This window comes from Mytilus trossulus, chromosome 3 (assembly GCF_036588685.1).
Source record: "Mytilus trossulus isolate FHL-02 chromosome 3, PNRI_Mtr1.1.1.hap1, whole genome shotgun sequence".
NCBI classification, from domain to species: domain Eukaryota; kingdom Metazoa; phylum Mollusca; class Bivalvia; order Mytilida; family Mytilidae; genus Mytilus; species Mytilus trossulus.
In genome coordinates this window covers 84,099,904-84,119,931 of record NC_086375.1, presented here as the reverse complement: position 1 = coordinate 84,119,931, position 20,028 = coordinate 84,099,904, and the positions used below count along the sequence as shown (strand labels likewise).

Genomic DNA, 20,028 nt, shown 5'->3' with positions numbered 1-20,028 from the left:
TTGTTGGCTGCGTTAAAGACCCATTGGTCAGTGTTGGCTATTATCAGCTCTTCGATTGGGTTGTTGTCTCTTGTTGAAATATTTCTTATTTCCATTCTCAATTTTATATTTCGTAATGGAAGAAATCTGCATACAAGGTAGGTATGCAGCATCTGTATCTTCTACCCACTGAAATATGAAGCTTTATGTAATCGTCAAATTAAAATCCCAACGTCTTGTGTACAGGCAAGACAAACTAAACCAAGTAGTTTATAACAAAATACAAACTATATGCTGTTATAGCATTAAAGCACATCTCTGTATAATGAGAATAAACTAAACTTGCAATAAATATATTTTAAAAAGATGCTCATAAATTGTAGTGTTAATATTGCACTGCAGCCATTTCAGCTACAGGTAATTTTAAGAGAAAACCCAGTTTCCAATGCTTGTCTGAATCAAAAATGTACCGGACAATGATTTATTTAACATCAAAACAGGTTAGAATGTTTTTATTATCTGTCATAAATAAATAAAAATGTGGCATCTCTACATATAGTATATCGTAAAACCAATTATAACAAATGCATTAAGTTCTCAATATTATAACCATACACACTCAATCTTCTGACTTCATTGTACTTACTTTTCTATAAATGATTTCTATACCGCAAGTTAGATTTGAATGTAACACAAAAGTATACCTGTACTCAGTAACACTTGATAACAGTGATTACATACAATGATTACAACAAATTGTATTTATAACAAATTATGGTCATTTTATCAATACATTTCAACAGATTCACCAATGCAAGCTTTCATAAAAATAGATAGTAGCTTACAAAATGAGACAGAACTAGTACAATGATGAATCACATGAATTAAGCATGTTCCTAGATGGAATGACAGAGATGAGAAACACAAGGTTACATTAAATCAATGCTTTAGTACCCATCATGCATTATCAAACTTTCATTACACATGTTTTTACACTAAAATATATCTGTTAAAGACAGCATTTGAAAAGTATTCAAAAACCTTGTCATTCTGTCAGTGTATTGTATGACATAACTGTGTTAGATTGTGTGCAAAAACTCTGCAGTAGGTGAATTGATAGCTGTTTAACGTCCCGTGGCCAACTAAATCCATGTGTATTTGATATGACTATGAACTCTGATTTGTACAAGATGGATACCCTGATCAGGATTTTAAACAACTTATTCAGGAAGTAGAAGTCTATATTTTACCTTAGTCTGGTGCAATGTTCTGACTTTGAGCCTACTAGTATTTGCTCTTATTAGTTAATTAATAGAGAAGCAACCAACACCATTTTTGAAGTCTTTTAGTTTGAGACACAGGGATCAAACCCTCAACCTCCCTCACTTGGGTTGAGCACCCCTTCATGAGACCACAAAAACATTTAAAACTTTGCATTGACCTTTTTGAATAATAACATATTCTAAAGTTTTGAAAACAAATTTCAATAGGCTCTTAGCAGTTCCATAGAAAAAGTGAATGAATTTTGTACATGGCTATTATAAGCTATTGAGTGTTACAAATTATAGGACTCTGGTAAACAAATTTCAGGGAGCTCTAATATTTAGTTTCTGAGAATATTGGAATTAAATTTTCATAGGACAGGAGAACTGAACAGATGGAGACAGGGATCATACTATAAGTTATATGGTTCGCTAGTGACCCCATACGGATCCATAGAGGGTTAGTAAAATCCATAGGGGGTGAGACCAGAGGCAGAGTCCCCTATGAATTTTATTCACCCTCTATGGATCTGTAGGGGGTCAGTAGTTAACCGTATAACGAATTTATCGGACACTAGACTTTTTCTACGGCTTGTTGTTGAACAATAAACACTGAAACACGACTACATTAATAGATGACGTCGCCATTAACGCATCATGAACCCCATATGAAACTTACTAAACCCATACGGTCTCATAGGGGGTCACCAAGTGGAGGTGTTTAACCAATCACAACGTAATAATTCATCTGTGGTCCGATAAAGTATACCAGTACTCCCTTCTTCAAAGCAGGGGTATGAATATAAACAAGTTTTACAGATATGACAATTTTGCACAACTGAAATAATAAAATGGTGTCTTTTTTAAGGAAACTTATATATATACATATTTATATGTTCTCCATTCAAAAGATATCCCCCAAGTACCTTTATATAAAATTTCCCCTTCCTTCCAATAAAAGCAAAGCAAATATAAACATAATAATATTGATAAGAGAATTCTCTAACCCAAATCTACATATATAAGGTAATCAAGCTTACTTCTAAAGTATCCATCAATTCATCACAATTTAACTGTGATTAGTATCAGAGATATTCTAGAAAAAAATGTATGGGAAACCACATTATAAATTTGCATGTAATAGGGGTAAACAAATGAAAATAAAGAGTATGGGGGTGGGGTATAAATATATGATGTCCAACCCCAACCTTCATTCAATACATTTTTTTATTTTGAAATAACCCTGACATGAATGACCCTTTTTGTTTGCCCATCCAAAACATCAAGTCTTATTTCCAACAAGAACTGTCAATTAAGTCAATATTATCTTTCCTATTATTCTAAATAAATTAGAAAAATATATACCTTCTCTTCATTTTTTTTTCATTTTGAGCCTTTTACCTGAATTCGGAGGACATAACATAGCATAATATTGATATAGCAGAGATATGTGGCATAACATAGGAATGATGATCATAAACAATTAATAGCACTTTGGTCAATAAATTAAATTGCACAATCAGTTATCACATTGTAAAATGTCTTGTGTAGTCATATTCTATCGTTGGAATCACAGCTTGTACAAACTTCAAAAATATCATTAAATATCTAATAATCTGTTAAGGAAATATGATATCTTAAAGAAATCTATAAACATCATCAACATATTGTACTGTGTGGGCTGGCTTTGTGCAAATTAAAAGCTTGCTGAGTTTTTCAATATTTAATTTTTAATATTTCAAAATTTAAACCACAATTGTTATAACTAATTTTTGATACATAACTTAGTTAAGTACTAAAATGTATATACTTTACATTATATATTATACATGTTATAAATGAAAATGCTGTATTTACTATACTTTTAACAATAGAATTCCATGTCTAAATGAATTATAAAGAAAGCTCACCACATTATTCTCTCTCTCTTCAGTGTTCAAACTGCTTTACTCTTTATCTTTTATTTGTATATTTTAAAAAAAATGGCTTCCTAATAGAAAGATGTTTTGTTTAGATAATATCTATAGATTTATATATTATATCTTTCTATCAAATTTGTGTATATTATGTTGTAAATTGGAAGCTTTTTTAAAATAATAAAATTAAAAAAACAAAAACAATATTTATAACTGATGACCATGTCTACTACCTGTATAAATCAGAAATATGTTTAACTAGAAGCTGTATAAACCTGTATCACCTGGACTTGCATGCACTTATTATTCTTTACTAATTTATTTTAAAATAACCTGTGTAAATTCAATACATGTCTTTTCAGAACATAAGCAATTGGCTTAGACAAGTTCCACAAAATCCAAATAAAGGTGTAAAAACATCCAAGAAGTTTTCATAATTTGAATAGAAATTTTGTCTTTATGAAGTTGAAACTTACTAGTTTCATTTTTAATAAATAGGAAGAGGTGAATTTGGTCAATCTTAAAATTTCTTAACCTTACCATTCTAAATAAAGGATGTGTAAAGGGTACTTCTTCATCTTACCCAACTATGTATAAGATGTATGGCATGCAGTATGTGGGCAATACAGAACAGTCATTCAACAAACACATGAATAGTCATTGAAGTGACTACTACTGCAAGCCCAACCTCTAACTAAGTCATCATTTGACATCACCTTGGTACACCCAAGTTGATCTCAAAATTCTTACCATGACTATCATACCCCACAAAAAGGGTTGGTCAAGGGCCAACATATTTTCTGGAAAAAGTTTTTGGATTAGAAAGTTAAGGACAGATTCCAAAGAGGGCATTAATGAAAAAATAGAACGAGTCCCTACCATCACTTGTTACCAGTAACTAAGGCTTAAGTACATGATGCTAACAGTTTTAAGGAATTAATTCCTCCTCCTAAACATGATGTTATACCCTTTTAGACTTGTTATATAAGATGTATTATGTATAAACATGTACTCCTTTACCTTAACATACTAAAACTACCATACTAAATATAATATCATAAAGGATACACATGTACTCCTAACTCTCCCCCTCCATCAGCTACCATTTGTATTATCTTCTTCATAACATCAGCATGTCTAAAAATAATAAATCACAAAACATAAAATGTGACCGTCCCATGTGTCAAGAACCTTGCTATTTTTTGTTTTTAGTTCATATCTGCATATATTTTGTGCTTTATAATATTTGATGTTGATAACATTTCTTGTACATATCTACAAATGTATTTTCTGTGTTTGTTGTTTTGTTTGGTTTATGTTTGATGTATGCCACTGTTTGGTTTCTGTGTAACTTGGGTACATGCCACATTTTCTTTTATTATATGAACAAAATTTAATATACAAAAAAATGTATATAGTTCCAGTACCACATGTTACATAAATCTATCAGTTATTTTAATATGTCACATAAATGTGGAATGTGTCCATTGGACACAGATGATGCCAGCACTTGCATATGATATAAAGTAATGAAAGGAATTAAACTGGAGAACAATAAAAGTGATGCTACCCAAATTTGTACTTGATCTGAGTTTTGTGGTAATAAGTATTGTGTTTCATAGCATTTGGTTGAGGCAAACTAAAGTTTGAGAGCGGAAAGGAAAAGTCAGCAATTTTTCATTTGTAAAGGAGCATAACTCCAGAAGGGCTGGGCATAATAAGACAAACCAATTTTCTTTAGAGAAGTCACAAATTATTATTACATTTTTTTTCCTATAAATTTCATCAACAAGCAATGAACTCATACCTCATTCCAGTCTCATCTATAGGGCTCTCCTTTCATGCATGACAATACCTAAGTAAGTAACCGTATGTTAAATAAGTTAAAATGATAATATCCAACAACTAGAATAAATCAGGATATTTTGTAATTGTGCTGGATACATAGAAAGATCAAATGACCTCTTTATATCCTGTCCACATGGTGAACATCAAAATTCATATGATTATTTCCATAGTTTACCTGCATGGATGAACTGATGCCATTGGTGGTCCTGGTAAATTCGGATGTGCCTCCATAGTAACTGTTTTCTTTGCATGATCTTGACTAAAATCTTCATACATTTGTTCTACAGTTAATGGTTTTCTATTCTGAAATTAATTTAGTAAAATGGTGATATGCAGATCTTTCAATTGAAGTCTTTCTAGGCTTTGTATAGCTTACAATGCAGTCTGGATTTTTCTCATTATTGAAGGCTAAATAGTGACCTATGGTTGTTTTAAACATCTATGTCATTTGGTCTGGTTGATTGTGAATCAAACCAACCTTTTGTTTTCTATATTGACTAATTTGAAGCTAGAACATTCAAACTTATTCAGATTTAAGACAGGGTATATGATTTGACATTCCTGGGTTTATATTTGAACTAGTTAGCATACATTCTTGATACAAGTTTTATCTATTCACTCTGCATATCCATATAGCCTTCATCTTGATGTTTGGTATCATTCATCATGTGTTATACTGATGACTGGCTTCATCATAACAATATAACCATATACATGATTTAACTGTTATATTTGTCATACATTAAGGTAGCACAATACAAAGAATTTATAACTCCAACACCCAAGTTTTAAAATGCTGTAACTTTCTTAATAATGCTTGAAAATTTATAAAAGTGGTAGTTTCGGATAGCTAACAGGTTACTCTCTCAATTTAATGCAATGTTAGTATTATGCAACAATTATGTAGCAAATTATACTGTTAACTGTGTCTAAAAAAAAATTCACCAAATTTCCACTTTCAAATGAAATTAGCTTCTGCATAGGTATCCCTAGAGGGTTGATTTATTATATGTTGTTCCTATGGACATTATCTACAAAAGGGTGTCTCAGATTTAGGATAGAATGTATAGAACAAATTTTACACCTAATTAAACATTATCTTCTTTTATGTGGTTAGGATGTTTACACTAATTAGAGATTTATGAGAGAATGGAATAACGTAGAGACAATCTGAGACACCCTTTTGAAGCCCATGATGTGTTGATTAAGATTTCTTTAAAATTTTCTGTATAGTTTAAGAGATGATGGAGCTAATTTCATTCAAGTGAACTTACCCAGATTTTGCCACTAATTACATTATTATTGATTACATAATGATGGCATAATAAAAATATTGCATTCATTTAAAAGATTAATCTTTAATCTATCTATATATACCTCTTTTATTATTTTCTATGCATTCATTAGAAAACTGCAGCATTTCAAAGGTCATAATTGGAAGTAAAAAAATCTTTGTATTGTGCTACCCTTAATCAAGGACTTGTTGCATCATATTTAAGAAATAATTCATGGGGGCTTAACCTATGCTGAATCTACCACAGGTTGTCATTTTATGCTCAATATTTAACTATGAGCAACTTATAGGAAATTGTTTTGCATTCATTTGGACTGAAGTGATCTAGGTGAAGGCAAATATTTACCATTAATGTAAATAAATGCCCTATTATATTGAAGTAATAAAACAAAGCAACCTGAATAAAACCAGGATTTTTTATTTGTTGGTTTACCTGACCTGATTTTGCCGATTTGCAGAATAAAAATAAAATTGACTTTTCAGGCTTTTTTATTCCCACCGACCCTAACAAAAACATTTTACTCTAAAATATCCCTTTGTTATGGAATGAAATGCATTAAACAATAAGGTAATTGATAACGCTTTCTAACTCCCAATTTACGTATCTAAAAATATACAAATCAATCATAACTGACCTTGAAATGTCGTTTATGCAATTAATTTTGCCGAATGAAACCTGTGTTTTAAAACCCATTACACAATAAGTTTGTTTCCCGTATTTGTTATTTATCATTCTGTAAGATAGAAAAATGGAAAATGAACTTGTCCAGACATCAAGTTGAAGAACTTAAGTAAAACAAATTCTTCTGAAGTGTGTCATTGATGATAAAAAATTCAACCATTTGGATATAAAAAAACAGGAATGCATGACAACTGATGAACCCTATATCCTCGTGGAAGAAACTATTACATTTTTAACATGTGTGTTGAGACTTATTTTCATACTACAATGTGTTTTTTCCTTTATCAGTGTTTGAAGATCATTAACCGCCATGTTTCCTGAAATTTATTAAGGGCTATGTTTGTGAAATGAAGATTTAATTTCATTTTTGTTCGTGGACACAAACCTCTTTTTTCACTGACAATTATAATATTAGACGATGTCATGTGATGTTTATAGCAGCTGAGTAATAACATTTCATTGAACTAATATATAAGCAATGATGATCAAATAGCAAACCAAACATATTGTTAGAAAGGTGAAATATATTTTTTGGCATACTTTTCTATCTTGAGAGATCTTTTTTTTCTTTTTTTTTGCGACCAATCGGAAATCCGTTAACCAACAAATTAAATAACCATGGCCTAAGTGACATGCTTCAATTATTTACAACAAAGTATTTAGACTGGTTTAGATGAAATTAAATTAAATTTTATTTTTATGTAAAAAAAACCATGGTTATAACACATTTTAGCATTGTTTGTTAATGTTTCCTTGAAATGATTTTCAATTTCCCTTTCTTGCATTTTTCTGTAAAATGTTTATATTTGTACGTCATAGCTCAATATTAATATTGTTGGGTAGCTAATTTAATAAGAGAATATGACGTGGGAGTATGATCAGAACAGCCCAAACAATATATTCATATTTTACCAGGGGTGTGAACTCAAAACATTTGACAAACTTTGTCTTAGAATAAAAGCATATAACTATATACATGATATAACCGTAAAATTTGTCATATATTAAATTAATGATTAACTTCATCATAACCATATAGCCTTAAGCTAAATGGTTGAGGACTTACTTCATCGTAACCATATAGCCATAACCTAGGTGTTTGGTAATATTTGTCATATGTTATATTGAGGTCATAAGTCCTGGTTTGTAATATACCACTTTCTCCCCCAGGTTCTGAGTCTTGTCGGGAACACTTTTCAGGTTGTAATGTGGCCTGAAAGAAGTAAACAGTATAAAATAAACATATTCTTGTACAAAAATACAGACATAATCAATGGAAAAAAGCTATCTACTACCAAATCCTAGTCAGATATTTACATTATCTTCCTCCTCTAATATGTCACTTTGTTTTAACTCCTCCCATTAATCAGATATTTACATTATCTTCATCCTCTAACATGGCACTTTGTTTAACTCCTCCCATTAACAGGGTTCTCGCTAAGGATTTTTGTAATATTTAAGTCTCCATTTCCTAATAGAGCAATGAAATGACTGATTAATGGGAGGAGTTAAACAAAGTGACATGTTAGAGGAGGAAGATTATGTAAAGATATGATTAATGAATAATCAGATCTTACATAATCTTCCTCCTCTAACATGCCACTTTGTTGAACTCCTCCAATTAATCAGATATTTACATTATTGTCATCCTCTAGCATGTCACTTTGTTTAACTCCTCCCATTCATCAGAGACTTACATTATCTTCTTCCTCTAACATGCCATTCTGTTTAACTCCTCCCATTATTCAGCTACTTATACTATCCTCCTCCTCTAACATGCCACTTTGTTCAATTCCTCCCATTAAATAGATACTAACATTATTTCCTCCTCTAATATGCCACTTTGTCAAACTCCTCCCATTATTCAGATACTTACATTATCCTCCTCCTCTAACATGCCACTTTGTTCAAAATCTTCCATGTCCATAACATCTCCATCCTCGTCATCATCGTCTCCATCGTCATCATCATTGTCTGGATTACTGACCTTTTTACTGTCCTTTAAATAATCAAATTATAATGCTTAATTCTTATGACTGAAAACCAGACTTATTAATTTCATACTTATAAGTTGTTTAAAAAATCTTTTAACTTTTTAGCTAACGCCTTAATGATATAGCTGATCAGACGAGGTAATGCATCAGTTAAACACAAAAGTTAGTTGAAGTACCAACTCAATTACAAGGAGTCTTTAATCAACATGTCATCCAAATCACAGCTATTCAAACTTGGTTGAAAATTTCAGTTAATCATAGATTTTCAGTAGACCCATTGGAATGCATTTGGAAACATGGTTAAAACAAGCATGTGTCCATAGTTTATGGATGCCCCACTTGCACTTTCATTTTCCATGGTCAGTGGACAGTGAAATTAGGGTCAAAACTTTTATTTGGCATTAAAATTAGAAAGAACCATATCATAGTAAACATGTGTACCAAGTTTCAAGTTGATTGGACTTCAACTTCATCAAAAACTACCTTGACCAAAAACTTGAAGCGGGACGAACAAAAGAAGGAACTAACAGACAGACAGATGCACAGATCAGAAATTTATTGTAGGTGGGGCATAAAAAATTCAGTTATTCCTAGATTTACAGTAGACTGCTTGGAATGGAAACATGGTTGAAACTTTTCAGTTAATCATAGATTTAGGGTACATGACTTGGAATGGTATCAATTACCTTGTCAAGTTTCAGAGGCAAAGAATTCAAGAAATCTTGATCAACAAAAACTGAAAATGAAATGAATATATAAGATAAGCCAATATCAGCTTTTTAGTGAGATGAGCTAAGGGGTAATGTGAAGGTACCCAAATTGCACCTATTTTGACAGTTTTTTCACCTACGTTTTTTTTATGATCTAGAAAACAATGTCCGTACTGTGTTTATTTTGTAGCTCTATCCTTCTTTAATGTATAGGTACACCAATTTAATTATCAATCCATATTGAGTCATAGAAAAATGGGTTTGAATCAACCTCCAAACTATCCATGATTCTGTAATGAGGAGTACCCAAATTGCATCCATGCTTAAATGCACATCGTCCAAAGTCTAATAATAGAGCTTTTGTTTAATTTCTTCAAATATTTTGAACAATTGGATATTAGTCCATGCTTACTCTTCATATTTTACGAAATGGATACTTATAATACATTGTATTTGGTAATTTTAAAAAGATGACGTTTTGATGACGTTTTCGTACATTTTGCTTTTTCAGTAAACAGTCCATCTGTTAATAAATACTGTGAACGTTTTGTGTATATCTAAATAGGTTTACCTATGTTGAAAGACGTGCATAGTATCAAATCATAAAAATACAAATTGTTTAGTCTCTAGGAAATCTTTGTAAGATTTTCGTGGCTATTTTTTCTTAACAGGTGCAATTTGGGTACCCTTACGTTATATAAATTCAAGTACAAAATGTAAGGTTAACAAGGATTTTATCACTGTAAAAAAACATTACAAACCTTTGAATCTAGTGTCATTTCAGCAACTTGATCTTGTAAGGCTTGTGCATTTGGGTCTAAAAAATATAAGAATTTGTTCAATGTGATTTATTTATATAGATCTATATACTGTGGATATATCATTATGTGTATGATACATGTACTTTAGCTAGTTTTTGAGGGTATGTGTAGTTGAACCACAAAACTAAGTGTTCAACAAAGAAAAACTTTCTTTTGGCTAGAATGTATATTTTGTCAAAAATGCACCAGTCTTAAAAATCCATGACATTTAGTATTCATAAAAAATAAATTAAGCCATATTTACTGTAAATGATGTCAATAGATAAAGGAAGATTAGATGTAAGTACATTTAATGTAATTTGATGTTGAGGAGTATAATCTATAATACTGCATATCCTTTGAACCATTGATGTACATGTGACATCCATATATTTTTTATGTTATTTTTTTTGTGTCTGATTCTTCTGTATCAGAGTTTCAACTAGGACTTTAAAGACTGTAGTCACTTCGAATATTTTGTCTCAAAGTTTCAGCTACAATTTTAAGGACTTTAGTCACTTAAGCATAAAATGAAAAACAACATTTTAGGGTAAAATCATAGGAAATTTTTTATGTTGATTTTCTGCAATTAAATTCTCTCAGGTTAAATCAGAGCATTGATCAAAGCCATATTTTACTTTTACTTTTTATGAAGCTACAGTTTAGAATCTACTGCAAAGTACAAAATTTGACATAAGAATGTAAAACAAAAAGATATGTACAATTTACCTGCAAAATAATGTTTACCAGAATCAACCCCTCCTACATTCTCATTCATTTACCTGTAATGACCCCTCCTCTAACTTATTCACTTACCTGCAAAATGATGTGTATCCACCCATCCTCCATCTTCGTCCACTTCTATTACTTTCTCTTGTTCTTCTTGATGGGTATCTACTTGTTTTACTCTTTTGTAGCATGGAACTGAAACCAATCAGATATTGTCATTAATATATTCAAAGTGCTTGTAAGCTCTGAGGGGTAAAGATTGCTTTTATTTATCAGTAGAGAGTAAAATTAAACATTTTTAAACATATTTGGATATTTCAAAGAATACTTTAACAATGACATTATTGATATTTTTACAACAGCTTTTAGATTCCTGCACCGTGAACAAGTTATGTAAAATTCTTAACGAGTAAAACAACATTTTGTAACTTGAACATCTGAGCATACCCGGTATGTTTCAGATTTCTTGACATGTTTTAGATAGTATGTTTAGAATGTTGTGATCAATGCACTACATTTTGTGTTCGTCAAAAGTAGTGATCAACCTTGGAAAATTAAGACATCAAGTCAGTAAAACAGGATGTTGGTTGCATTTTATGCCATCTTACCAAAAAATTATTTACTTTTATTAAGTTTTATGGACAAATAAGTCATTGTTTTAGTTACTTTTTAATCTTATCCAACATTCATTTTACCTTGCCATTATTGTCTCATATCATTTTATGTTTATAATGCAATATCATACCATTTCTAGTAATAAGGAATTGTTTATCTGGAGGTAAATATGGTTTTATTTTAGTTTCATCTCCTTTTGCCCACTGCCATGTAGGGCAATGATGTACCATGTGATCTCCAGCGGCAACAAACTAAAAACAAATTATGTGTCATATAAATATCAATATTTTAAACAAATAAAAGTTTATAGTGAACACATTCATGATGTTGTTTCCAGCAAAATTGAAAAACAAATATTCTGTGATCATTGTGTAACAGTGCAAATTTCAATATTACTGTTTTTGCAAGTTAAAATCCTAGGATCGGAAGCAAATTAAAAGACAGATGTCAAAATAAGGTCATCAACCTTAAGTGTTAAGTGCTACAAAGTAGAACTAGATTAATCATATGTTTTCTAATATAAGGTTTACTGAACTCTCAATAAATATGATAAATATCAATTATCTTTACCTCTTCTGGTGTCAGTACTCCTGTCTCTTTAAATTTGGAATCCTGGAATTGTGAAAATTGAAAATTTAAATAAAAAATGTTTTCTGAAAGATAACTTTGCATGATGCATGTAAATTGTATATTAAAGTTAAAAATCCTTTCCCAGGATGTCAGTAGGATAACAATAATCAATATACTAATGAACTTCAAATGTTTTTTTTTTTTCTTTTTTTTTTAAATTAGTTAAATTACCCTGTTCCTGTTCTATTACCACCTGTCAAAATAGGATAACTGATATTATTAACCAAAAAGAATTCTTAGGAATGTAGGAAGAACATTTAGAAAAATGTCTGTTGGTGTATGGTGTATGTTATAATCAATTAGACACTGACAGGCAGATTTTTGTATCTGTACACAGATTAATTGGTCAGTCCACCATGCTGACTGTCTATTGGTGATTTTTAGGTGTAATCTGTTATGATTTAATTGATATTTTAAAGACAAATGGTGGATTATACCTGAATTGAGGTATGTACATTGTACATGTACTATACACCAATTATGGCAATATTGGCAATTCTAATTATGTGAGTTTGTGGTCTAGTAGTTAAGACCAATGACTATTCCTCTCACTTAGTATGATAATTTAAATTATTATACTTCACGTTAAAATGCATATTTTGATTGGCTAAGACGAGGTTGTCAATTTACTCTATCACATGGCTGAGCGGGTGACATTTTTTTTTAATGTTACCCTCTCGTCTAGACCAATCAGAAATCGATAATTCATAGAACAATGAATTGAATTTACATCAAGGAATTAAATACAATGCTTAAGTTCTACGATTTGGCTCAGATTTTATTATCGACTGTTAAAATAAATAAAATAAAACATCTTGCTTGACTTTTTTTTTTCTAATGACCATAACGTTATTTTAAGTGATTTGCACAGCCACAGGTACAAATGTACAGTTAACTCTCGTTGTCTCGAACTCGGTTGACTCGAAATTTCGGATGAGTCGAAGTTTTCACGTGGTCCCGAACTTTATTCCATACAAAAGTATGTAATTCGACTCCTGATGAGTCGAAATTTCCGTTGAGTCGAACTAAATTTACGGTCCCAAGGTTAACAAAAGCATTCAAAATACATTTTTTATCTCGAAATAATACACATATGTCAAAACATGACCTCCGGGATTTAAATGGATTGAAGAGTTAATCTGACAATACACGTGTAATTAAGTTTCCGGTCACTGACCACTGTATTGATTTATGACATGCTATTTCCATGAGTGTTTACCTAAGATTATCTTTTATAGAATTTTTATAGATAATTAGTGAGACATTGTTAAAGTTCATGAAAAAGTCTTTAAAATGTTTACAAAACAATTAACTTGTGATTTACGCTAATGAGCTTGGGTGTGTATAAAGTGAGGATTATGGCCTCCGTTGATGATCACCTAAAAACTACATTTACTCAAACGGTGTCTTTAATCTTGTTATATTATCTTTTAAAAAGAAAGAGTGAGATAAAACAAAATGAATAGAAGAATGAACAATTTTGTCAGCTATAACCGACCTGAATAACAAAACTATCGATTGGAAGGTACTCTCTTGGAAAAGCCATAGGATTTTTTTTAATTGATTCGAGACAATTGAATAAGTAAAAATAATGTCATTATAATAATAAAAGACTGTGACATACAAATACATCGATCTGATACTAGAATATCGATCCCCTTGTCATATTCACCCGGATTTATTTTAGCGTTGCCAAGCTAAGCAAGAGTTGTGTCCCTTAGATTGTCGAACTTCCGGTGTTCGTTTGAGTCGAACTACGTGTATCTCGAAATATTTCTCTGGTCCGGCTGACTTCGACATAAAGAGAGTCGACTGTATATAGTAAGGAGAAACAAAAGGAGAAAAATATAGATTATTATAGAATTCAAAATAAATTACAAGAAATGTCAGTTAAGGATTAGGAAGCTAATGGTGTTTGTATTATAAATATGAATCAGTATGAAGATTTAAGCTCTTAATTAGCGGAGATTGAGAAATTGAAATGTCAAGGCGCAATATTGAGATCAAAGGCCTTTTGGTCGGTAGATGTAGTCCAAATAATTATGACGTCTTGAAAGGCTATTACATTTTTTTTCTTTGGCGCCTTACTTCGACATAGTCCAAATAATTATGACGACTTGAAAGGCTATTATATTTTTTTTCTTTGACGCCTTATTCCAACTTAAAGCGTCAAAGAAAAAAAATATAATAGCTTTTCAAGACGTCATAATTATTTGGACTACAGTAGATGGTGATAAAAATACTGCTTATTTTTTACAATTAGAAAAACAGAGACAACAATCAAAAATTTTTCATTAGAATGAAGCAGGGACAATCTATTATTGTTTGGACTAGCTTTATACTAACAATTTCAAAAAATGATTTCGTGTTAACTTTTTCGGTCTGACACTCCCCCCAAGATGTTAGGAATTCGTGTCTGTATTTTGTCGAAATACCTTTAGGACAGGTGTGAAATACTCTGCTACACCAAGGGCGGAGCCTTTCACGGCATTAATCATGTTCTGCATCTTTAAAAAACAACAAATCGCATAAATTTGCGATTTCGAAAGCAGAAAAACAAAATTTGACCGGAAACCGGAAGTTATGTTGTTTCGAATCTCCAATGAAAAAAGAGCAAAAAATATTCTTCACAGATGTGTTATATAATGTAAAAGTACTTATACTTAATTGAGTATTTGACTTAATTGTAGTATGAATCGTTATTTAACAAACTTAACGATTGTACTTAAGTCATTTCTTATTTGATTTACATAGAATGGAGATCTCTTAACATGATCAACACGACGGGTGTCACGTGTGGAGCAGGATCTGCTTACCCTTCCAGAGTACATGCCATGATATCGTTCACAGTTTTATGTGGGGGTCGTTTTAATCAGTCTTAAGTTTTCTGTGTTCTATTTTATGATCAATTTTGTATTTATTGGTCTTTTTCTTTTTATCAAGTCAAAGCGTTATCAGTTTGTTTTTTAATGATTATTTTGTAAATGTTGCAAAGAATATAGGAAGCAGTCAAATAAAGGTTAATGATGATCACCCGAGTATTTTGGCCATTAAAGATAATATTCCTGATCTTGATCAAAACAATTTTACCTTTTCCCCTATTGATCAAGACTTTGTTGAGAAACGTATACGTAAAATTAATGTTAAAAAAGCCACTGGTATAGATGGCATCTCACCTAAATTACTGCATTTTGCTAAACCTGCTATTGTAAAACCCCTTACTGATATTGTTAATTTGTCATTATCATCATCGACCTTCCCTGACCGTCTTAAGGAAGCTCAAGTTGCACCTATTCATAAAAAGAATAGTGTTTTAGAAAAAGGAAATTATAGACCGGTAAGTGTATTACCGGCTATTTCTAAAATTTTTGAAAATGCCATAGAAGTACAATTAGTACAGTACTTTGATAAAATCTTCAGTCCATTTTTGGCAGCTTTTAGATCTGGTTTTGGATGTCAGTCAACTTTATTAAGAGTGATTGAAGATTGGAAATTAGCCTTAGATCAAAATAAATACCTTGCAGCTATCCTTATGGACTTGTCCAAAGCATTTGACTGTCTACCCCATGACTTACTGCTACTGAAACTAAAAGCTTATGGTCTATCCAAATCCTCACTTGATATGTTATATAGTTATTTAACAAAAAGAAAACAATGTGTGAAAGTAAACCAAAATTTAAGTGGTATGCTTGACATATTTAAAGGGGTACCACAAGGCTCTATCCTTGGACCCATCCTATTTAATATTTTTATTAACGATTTGTTCTTTTTTGTAAAAAATTGTTCTTTATATAACTATGCTGATGACAATACTTTGTCAAAGTCTGGAAATTCCTTACAAGATGTAATTTCTGCTCTTGAGGAAGACAGCAATCATTTAATACAGTGGTTTTCTTCCAATAAAATGCAGGCCAACCCAGAGAAATTTCAAGCTATCTCTCTTGGCAAAAAAACACATGATAAAAAGATTGTGTTTGACTTGAATGGTATTTCTATATCATGTGAGGATGAGGTGAAACTTCTTGGAGTTACAATTGATTTTAAATTAAACTTTAATTTACACATTTCAAATATTTGTAAAAAGGCTGCAAGGCAATTAAATGTTTTGAAAAGAATTGGGAAACATCTAAACAAACTGAGTAAGCTTACAATTTACTACTCTTTTATTATGTCTAATTTCAGTTACTGCCCTTTGACTTGGCATTTCTGTGGGGAACAAAATACCAGAAAAATAGAAAAAATACAAGAACGAGCGCTTCGATTTATTTATGAAGACCATCTGAGCTCATACGAAACACTCCTACAGATTTCGAACCTTCCATCATTAAAAACTCGTAGAATGCGCTCAATTGCCTTGGAGACCTTTAAAATAATTAATAAAAAATGTCCTTTATTTATTCAAGATTTAGTTGTAATAAAAAACAATTCATATAATTTCAGGTATGTAAACACTGCTGAGGTACCTAGACCTAGAACCTCCAGTTATGGTAAAAGATCTTTTAGATTTGAGGCAGCACAAGTATGGAACTCACTTCCTAATGAGGCTAGACTCATGACTTCTTTTGACCAGTTTAGGAATTATATAAATTCCTGGTGTGGGGGTCAAAAATGCTTCTGCAGTTCATGTCGTTTCCATCCAGTGCTGTCTCAAAGCTGAAATTTCTTTCTTTCTTTTTATAATGGCCTTTTGCTCTGCTTTTTATGCATTTTTTAAATATATATCTGCCATTTAAATGCTAGTGCTTATTTTAATTTATTTATTGTTTGTATGCTTTTAGTTTGTTATATTTTATGATCGTCAAGTGATTTGTTGATTCCCCCGCTTCAATGCACATAGAGGCGCTTGCCACATGAGCTTTGACTCTGGAGGCTCACAAATCAAATAGAAGTTTGCTTTCATTATATTGCATGTTTTATTTGGTAGTATTTGCATGATGCTGCATGATTTTTATTGTGATAGTCGGTTAAAGAGCTCACCAGAGCTCATGTTTTTCTCTGTTATAATGTATATATATGCCGACTCTAAATAAAATTTACTTACTTACTTACTTACTTTTCGACTTATGGTTTTGAATGCGCCCCTGGTACTATCTGAATTTCGCCTCTCTTTATCATAAAAGAAAACTATATAACAGTCGGATCATAATACACCATACATAGCAAAGTACTCTTGTTTGTCATTTATCCCTTCAATGTTAGTTAATAAAGTATCAGTAATTCTGCAAGTATCACTGAGCAATTAACGGCTTAATTTTTAAGAATAACAATTAGCATTTCAAAAACAACAGGTTACATCACTGCATGTTTGTAATTTGCTGGTCCTAATATGTAAAGTATTCGCCTAATAAAGAAGACATACAGATTGACCATTGCGGGTGAATGCTTTCCGTTAAATTCGCAACTGATAAAATTTGATATCATTTTTTGCAGAAACTATGGTTCCAATATAACATCAACCGAAGTTTACCAAACTATTCAATGGCTTTTCCTTTAATTTTTCTTGTTTACAATGCACTTGATATTTTTTTAGTTTTGTAGAAACTTCGGTATGTTTATTTATGGCCACTATCTTTAATACCTTTTGTTGGCCTGCTATCAAACGAATATATTATTTGTTCATGCCATGATGCTCGTGCTTCCGATAACATTTTGAGATAATTTTATCTTAAAAATTTTATATCTTAGAAAAAGATGCACTTTTGTTGATGGACATAAATTACTTTTCTTTTACCCGACATGTCTTTTTGGAAATGGAAAATCTTTCCCATTTGTTTGCCAACATGCCGAATCTAAAAATAGTTATATTTACTTCAAAACTGCAGATGATTTCCAATGAGCAACTATATCACTTTCAATAAATGATTAAGTCAGTAAAAGCATTAATTATTGATCACCGTACGTCCTTGAGCAAAATTTATATCGCATAGTCAGCTATAAAAAGCCGCATGATGACAAAATTCATATTAGAAAATCATAGTGCCTCCTCCAGGACTCGAACCCGGGACATCTGTGACAGCGATCTAACCGACTGAGCTAGACAGATACTAGTAAATATTTTAAAAGCAGTTTACTTAATGTGATAAACCAGTAATTATTTTTAAATTTTATAAAGAAATGTTCATTTTATTTTTTATATAAATGTACAGTTGTCTGATGTGTTCTAAAGTGTCTCATAAGTCTATTCTAAGGCTGGATATTTGATCTCTGTTTGTATTATGAACTGTTGTATATATATATTGTCTGATCAGATATGTGACACTATAATAAAATAATTATTTATTATTTATTATTTATTAAAGCGGTGTATAAACAATACCATGAATACATAACAAGAACAAACCGTGAATATCAGTTGGGAAATGGTCTAACATATTGATACGATTCACAAATACAAATAACATTAATATAAGAACAAAGACGCAAAGTACGGATATACGAGTACCAATTATAGTTAAAGCCAACTATTTCAAATGAATTGAGCAGATATGATATGATTACCAAATGGACAACTATTTACCAGAAATAACAGACGGAATAATATGAAAATATGACAATCACCAACCAGAGACAACCAATGAATTACAGCCGGTCCATGACTTCGAGTATAGGCACATAAAGAATGTGGGCAATGTCTTTATGTCTATAATTAAAAACATTTGAAAGATCCATAAGTTAGTAGTGAACGGAACCAACTAGTGACAGTATTGTTATAATCTTGAATCAATGGTCCGTAAATGATTGATGTTGAGGAGGACATTTAGTGCACTGATTTATAGATGTATATAGTATCATGATTGCATGCATGAATTTATAAACATACGTGATGGCATTTGGTATTGTCCCTGTACGATACTGTTTATATAATTGCGATAGGAACTGTTCCTTAATTCTCCCATCATCTTGCCTACATTGTGTAGTAGCTTCATCGATACTTCTTATTTATATGTGTGTTGTTGCTTTTTATTTAATAAAAGTATCAAGCAAACCATCATATAATTGCTTTTGTTGAATTTCGTGTTGTTTCAACAACATTTTTTCCATGCTTAACCGAATTGTAAATGCAAAACAGCTTAAAAATTAATGCCAGCATAAATGACTGTTAATGGTTTCAGTTTCAAGAGTATTATTTAACCATATAAGGTTTTTTTTACTGATATGAGCTATCGAGAAAAACGGTTTATGGATTACTCCGGCGTAGAAATGGGCAGACATATGTGCGCTTAAATGTCTCCTCAGCTAGCAGTTTTAACTTTTTCGCTAAAATGTCCTGCACCAAAAAAAATAAGGTTATGTTAAGTAGTTATCCTACTTCCTGTCGATACTGTTTATTTATAATTTGATGATTTTAAAGTTATTTACTGTCCTGACATATGGACACTGATTATATTGTTAAACTATTTATAAATGTCAAAAATATACCGTATAAACATGTCAATATTTTGTTTGCTGTTTTACTCACTGATCTATATGTAAGTGCTTTCGACAAATCAAGATGTGGTGTAGACCCACTAAGGATTGAAACTGGGAGAAACGAAAATATAATTTCAGAAAACAGATTGTGCCATTTTT

At 31.2% G+C, this 20,028-nt stretch overlaps 1 protein-coding gene across 1 annotated transcript; it reads right to left on the bottom strand.

Moving 5' to 3' along the window:
• Positions 1-1,554: 1,554 nt before the first annotated feature.
• On the bottom strand, positions 1,555-15,050 carry LOC134712673 (ubiquitin-like-conjugating enzyme ATG3). The gene is made up of 10 exons (XM_063574431.1): positions 14,895-15,050; positions 12,400-12,441; positions 11,960-12,080; positions 11,302-11,409; positions 10,447-10,502; positions 8,858-8,980; positions 8,048-8,194; positions 5,181-5,308; positions 4,226-4,294; positions 1,555-2,849 (listed from the first exon to the last, which is right to left on the bottom strand). The coding sequence occupies exons 1-10, from the start codon at positions 14,964-14,966 to the stop codon at positions 2,768-2,770; spliced, it is 948 nt and encodes a 315-aa protein (XP_063430501.1). The 5' UTR covers positions 14,967-15,050; the 3' UTR covers positions 1,555-2,767.
• Positions 15,051-20,028: the final 4,978 nt, after the last annotated feature.

Coding starts and splice junctions, on each gene's coding strand:
- LOC134712673 (XM_063574431.1), bottom strand. CDS start 14,966: ATGCAGAACATGATTAATGCCGTGAAAGGCTCCGCCCTTGGTGTAGCA. Junction 8,981..10,446: donor AAATGACACTAGATTCAAAG/GTTTGTAATGTT, acceptor GATTATTTAAAG/GACAGTAAAAAGGTCAGTAA. Junction 4,295..5,180: donor GCATCAGTTCATCCATGCAG/GTAAACTATGGA, acceptor TATTATTTTTAG/ACATGCTGATGTTATGAAGA.